Source organism: Xyrauchen texanus, chromosome 33, assembly GCF_025860055.1.
Source record: "Xyrauchen texanus isolate HMW12.3.18 chromosome 33, RBS_HiC_50CHRs, whole genome shotgun sequence".
Taxonomy (NCBI): Eukaryota; Metazoa; Chordata; class Actinopteri; order Cypriniformes; family Catostomidae; genus Xyrauchen; species Xyrauchen texanus.
Window position 1 is genome coordinate 6441933 of NC_068308.1, and position 6000 is coordinate 6447932.

Sequence of the window (6000 nt, forward strand, 5' to 3'; positions counted from 1 at the left end):
CTAGATGGCGATTCAACCCTAAGCTGCTACAGGATGGAAACTTTTGCAGTCAGTTCAGAAAAAGGTTTGCTGAGTTTATTGAAATTAACCTAGGCTCGGTGGATGATCCACGAACACTTTGGAATGCAGTTAAAGGCTTTATAAGGAATAACTCAATTTCATATGCCTCTTTCCTCCAGAAAAACCAACACAAAAAGATAGTTGAGCTGGAATTGCAGCTTCAGAACTTGACAAGAGATAATCAACGATTTTTTTCGGACAATACACTCAGCAAAATCATGGCGGTTAGGATTGAACTCAACTCATTACTGAGATCCAGGGCAGAATTTTTGATTCAAAGATCCAGGCAGAATTACTATTTTCGGGGGAGTAGACCAAGTCACCTTTTAGCGCTGAGATTACGTAATAGTGAAAAGTCTGCTAACATTCCTGCGGTGAAATCCCGATCTGGGGACATTATGACAGATCCTAAAGATATTAATACCACTTTTCGAACTTTTTATTCTAACCTTTATACTTCTTCTAGTGGGGACCCTGACTCTTCTTCATCCTTTCTATCCAATCTTGATTTACCTCGGCTGTCAGACTCAGACTCTGAATATCTGGCTGAACCGATTACTCTCCAGGAGCTGGAGTTAGCAGCTAAATCTATGAACAAGGGGAAATCTCCTGGCACAGATGGTATTCCAATCGAATTTTATACAACTTTTGGTCTGACTTAGGTCCTCTAATGTTGGATATGATAAATTTCTCAGTTTCGCAAGGTTCATTTCACTCATCAATTAATATAGCTATTATTTCTCTCCTTTTAAAAAAAGACAAAGATCCGACTTCCTGTTCTAGCTATCGACCACTTTCTTTGATAGGGACGGATGTTAAATTGTACGCTAAGTGCTGGCCCAACGTTTAGAGAGATTTATGAATAGATTAGTTCATTACGATCAGACAGGGTTCATTAAATCTCGTTCCGCTTCAGATAACTTGCGCAGGCTATGTCATATCGTTAATTCAGCGAGTATGTTGACTTCCCCTTGCGCAGTATTGTCTCTGGATGCGATGAAAGCTTTCGACCAGCTAGAATGGAACTATTTGTGGTTGGTTCTACAACATCTGGGTTTAGGGTCAAGTTTTATAAACATGATTAAAATTCTGTATACCAACCCAGCAGCTGCTGTTCTTACAGGTTCAGTTTGTTCACATCCATTCTTTATACAGCGAGGTACTCGTCAGGGTTGCCCGCTTTCTCCTTTGTTGTTTGCTTTATCCTTGGAACCCTTGGCTCAAGCGGTCCGACAATCTGAAATTATCTCCCTAATAATTATAAGGAACACACACCATCATATTTCATTGTTTGCTGATGACATCTTATTGTTCTTGGAGAAACCGTCACATTCTATCCCTCAGGTGTTGAATTTATTTGACCATTTTGGATCCCTCTCTGGGTTTAAAATTAATTGGAGTAAGTCATGTCTTCTTCCCCTCAATTCTAAAATTGACCTTACACCCCTATCCATATCTATTCCGGTGGTTCAATCTTTTAAGTAACTGGGTATAGATATCTTTCCATCCCTTCAGGAAATTATCTCGAAAAACCTGAATAGTATTTTAGCAAAAATATCCTCAGACTTGGAAAATTGGTCTCGTCTTCCTACTTCTTTTCATGCCTGTATATCTGTAATTAAAATGAATGTTCTTGCACGTATTAATTTCTTTTCATCTATGATTCCCCTTTCTCCACCTGCTGGCTTCTGGAATAAACTCGATGCATGCGTTTCTCGTTACATATGGGATGGGAAACGTCCTCGAATCAAGCTGACTACCTTACAGCGTGGCAGATTACATGGAGGTCTGTCTTTCCCTAATTTTAGACTTTATGCTCAAGCTTTTACCCTCCGCCCTTTATCAGTCTGGTTTGATCCTAATGCTTCTGTGTCATGGAGAGCAATTGAGGAATCTATGGTTTATCCCTATGAACTGAAGCATCTTGTTTTTTCCGGGGTTCCACTGAGGCAGTGTAAATCTCAGTTTGGTCCTATTGTAACTCATCTTCTCTCTACTTGGAGGGAAGTCGAAAAGCAAACACACCAAGTTACAATCTGGCATAGGCATTCGCCTATTTTTCATAATAATAATCTCTTGTCTGACGAGGCCCCTTTTCAATGTCCGCAATGGGAAAAAAAAGTAAACACTTTGGGAGAGATTTATGATGATATGGGTCTAAAATCATTTCAGAACATTAAAGCTCAATATAATTTACAAGGTACATCTTTTTATATGTATTTGCGAATAAGATCGGCCCTTCGGGCATATGGGGTGCCTTGGGACTCCCATTTACCTATTCACCCACTGCGCAAATTAATCCTTCCTCCTGAGAGATCTCCCTCTTCTGTGTCAGTTATTTATCGGTATCTTCTTGAGCATTCATACAAACCCTTATCTATTACAACTGTTTGGGCAAAGGATCTTAATGAAGATGTGCATGTCTTATTTTCGGATCAGATATGGAGGATGTTTAAGCTGTCTTCAAAGAACCCCAATCATCAAATGATACACTGGAAATTACTACATAGGGTTTACTTGACTCCTGTGAAACGTTTCTATATGAATCTATCCTCCTCTCCCAAGTGTAATCTTTGTTCTCAAGGATCTCTAGGTACGTACTTGCACTTCTTTTGGGACTGTCCCTCTCTTTCACCTTTTTGGACCCAACTCTCTCAGGACTTATCTTATCTGTTGGACTCTGATATTTGTTTGACCCCACACCATTTTTTTTTTAATGACTTAAGGGACCTAACCTTATCCATTCAACAAAGACATTTACTGTTAGCCGCACTCACAGCAGCAAAAAAAAATGTTAGTTAACCGTTGGAATCCCCCTCACACAATGGACAGACGAACATGGACAGTGTCTTTGCTGGATATTATATCGATGGAACTCTCAACTTCTCGTATGCATGGATCCAATGTTAAGACTGTGAATTTATGGCATGCTGCTTTTGATAGTGTATCAACCTTTTTAACATCCATGTAATTTATTTATTTTCTTATTTATTTTATTAATATTATTATTTATTTATTAATTTTTTATTTTTATGGAGTCTACATTCTATGTTTGGATTTTATTGTTATTTTCTTGAAGTCTACCAGGGGTGGGGTGGGGTGGGTTCTAGATTTGTATAGTTGCTTTTTGCTTTTTATTTTCTTGATTTTAAAAAAGAAAAACTCAATAAACAGTTGTTAACAAAAAACAAAAAAAAGATAAATTTTACAAATGTAATTCTTATGTAATTTTTTCATTATTTGATTTCACTTCTGTCAAAATGTCATGGCATTTTGTCTGAAAGAACACAAGATTAACACATGCAGGGGTGACAATTTCATCAAAATGTTGGGGTGGGACAATAAACATAACAATTCTCAAGAGCAATTTTTGAAGGGGACACCAAGGTTTTTTTTGTTGTTGCCCCGTTTGCATTTGTATTATTTTATTTCTTAAACAATTATTTTAAGAATATATCATTATATTATTTACAATACACATATTTTAATGATATTTTATGAGGGGGGACAACCCTCAGATATGGGGGGTCCTGACACCCCCCCCCCCCCCATTCTTGAAAGCTTTCAAGAATCTGAACATTTACGTCAGAACGGCTTCACGAACAATTTACACAAACAATCGTTCTACTCATGTTTCATTAATGAGGCCCATTATATGGATATATTAGTCCACTGAATACTGCGATTGATCAGAATCAAGTAGATCAGAATCTCATTCCCTTCTTTTGGTTTGGATGGTGTATTGTGACCTGGACATATTCTTGACAGGTTTCATTAGATGCATCCATGCATATTTATTGTTTGCAAATAAACAATGAGTCTTCAGTAAACATACCTCTTTATCCTCTGTGAGTTTGGAGAGGAGATACACAAGTGGATCTAGGTTACGTGCATTCTTTGACTTCAATTCATCATATTTCCTCAAGAAGTCTTCAGGTGTTTTGGAGTGCTCTGCGATTTTAACCTGTAAAACAATGTAACTTAATCTACTGCATTCATAACATGTTTAATGTAAGAAACAAACCCATTATTAATGCTTACCTTTGCACTGTGTGCAGATACTGTAGTGGTGACATATGGTGTCCTGTTCTTCTGCAGTAAATCGATGTAAACCTCCGCACCATCTTCTCCTCGAACATTCAAGAGGCCGAGCAGCTCATTAACATCATGATGAATCCTGAATTCACTCATGACTCCAAATCCACCAGCTCAAATATTACAGAAATACATCAGTGAGTCGAGCAAGATAAATAAATGAATAAATTACGTACACAAACGGCACTAGACCTAGATAACGGAATTTGTTTACAGTTTAACGTCTAAGGATAAACATGTTAGGCCTATATGCGCAGATGACAATAAATAAACGTAAATAAAAGCAAGACTTATTATTATTTATTTACACCCGACCAGCGGCCCATTGACATCAAACCGTTTTGTCTACCAATAAAAAATAACATTTGACAGTTCATCAGGTAAAAGTATGATACAGACGGAATAACACGTACCCACATTTGTTGATAGAGCACTAGGGTAAAAATAACAACAACGCTACAATCATAGGAAGTTAGAAACTGTGGAAACGTATTTGTCCACCAAAAGGGTTAGTTTTCAAAATAAAAGTAATTTCCTTCTGTCCGCGGTGAGCTTCTGCAAAATAGAACTGAATATGAACAACTGAAGCTAAAAAAATAAATTAAAAAAAGATAAATACATGAAAAACAAGTCTTTTAATTGGTTTAAATGTCGTTTTTATAATTATTCCTTTATTTGTCAATTGTGTGTAATATTTTGACAGCACTGAGCACAGTTGGGGCCCTTTCAGAACCTAGCACACCTTGTGGCATTTATAATAAACCATTTGAAATTTGAATACGAAAAAATCAGCAATTTTAAAGATAATAAATACTTTTTAAATAATGTTGTGTGCCTCAAAGTCTAATGTTATATTATTTTATTTTATTGTACAAGGGTCATTTTCCTCACAGCCTCATAGTATCTTTGCACAATTTTATTTCCTCATTTAAAAGTTTTTAATCCTAATGAACTGAATAGTAATTTTTAAACATAGGCCTATGTATAAAATCACGAGCACTCACATGAGATGAAAACTGGACCAGAGTATGAGCCACCTCAAGCCATTTCAGCTATTAAAAAATACAAATTTATATAATTTGATATTGTAGGCTGGCAACACATGTGATCGTATTATTATTATATTATTGTTTTCATAAAAACATTAGTTTGGAGCGCATATAGATTTACTTTTTATTGCATTTTGCCATAGTTTTATCACATGCAGTTGCAAAGGCAGTTCTTGTCAGAGAGCATTCTCTCTTTCTTAGCTGTGTTTAGTAAAGAGACAATCAGATCAAGCATTCAGCATGGCTTATGAAATATCGCCTTTGGAAATAAATAAAGGCATCATTGAATGGAGCCAGAAATACGACAAAACAATATGAATTAGAATTGTATAAATTTGAATTATAGATTTTTGAATTTGAATTATATGTGTGATTTTGCCAAATTTAATATTACGTTGTATTTTAAATAGGTTTGAATTTGAATTCAAAATCACACTTATAATTCAAATTCAAAAGTCTATAATTCAGATTTACACAATTCAAATTCAAATTGTTTTGTCGTATTTCTGGCTCCATATCATTGGAGGCTATGCAGGTACATATGAATGGAGGTTTATATGGAGACAATCCAGAATTGGAGGACATTTTCTATCCCAGCCATACATTTTCAAAGAATATATGCTCTGAATGCTCAGAATAGTGAAATATTTTTAATCTACAATGAAGCCATCTCAAAATAAATTACTAATATAAATGATTAGCCTCTCTGGGAACCAGCACCTTATCGTGGTGGAGAGGTTTGTGTGCCCTTATGATCATGAGGGCTGAGTTGTCTGGAGCCAGGTGCTCCTGGTAG

The 6000-nt window shown here is 36.1% G+C and overlaps 1 protein-coding gene across 3 annotated transcripts in view; it reads right to left on the reverse strand.

The window, feature by feature from the left end:
• Nucleotides 1-4700, reverse strand: part of LOC127626992 (gamma-tubulin complex component 2-like) — a 41486-nt gene extending 36786 nt beyond the window's left edge. For 2 of the 3 annotated variants that reach the window (XM_052103174.1, XM_052103173.1), the window contains exons 1-3: nt 4569-4700; nt 4102-4268; nt 3896-4024 (exon numbers count right to left, since the gene is read on the reverse strand). In XM_052103174.1, coding sequence (XP_051959134.1) covers nt 3896-4024; nt 4102-4251 — 279 coding nt within the window. In that variant the 5' untranslated portion in view covers nt 4252-4268; nt 4569-4700. Of the gene's footprint in view, nt 1-1161; nt 1312-3895; nt 4026-4101; nt 4269-4568 lie in introns of those variants that run through there. The other variant, XM_052103175.1, reaches the window with a different exon arrangement.
• Nucleotides 4701-6000: the final 1300 nt, after the last annotated feature.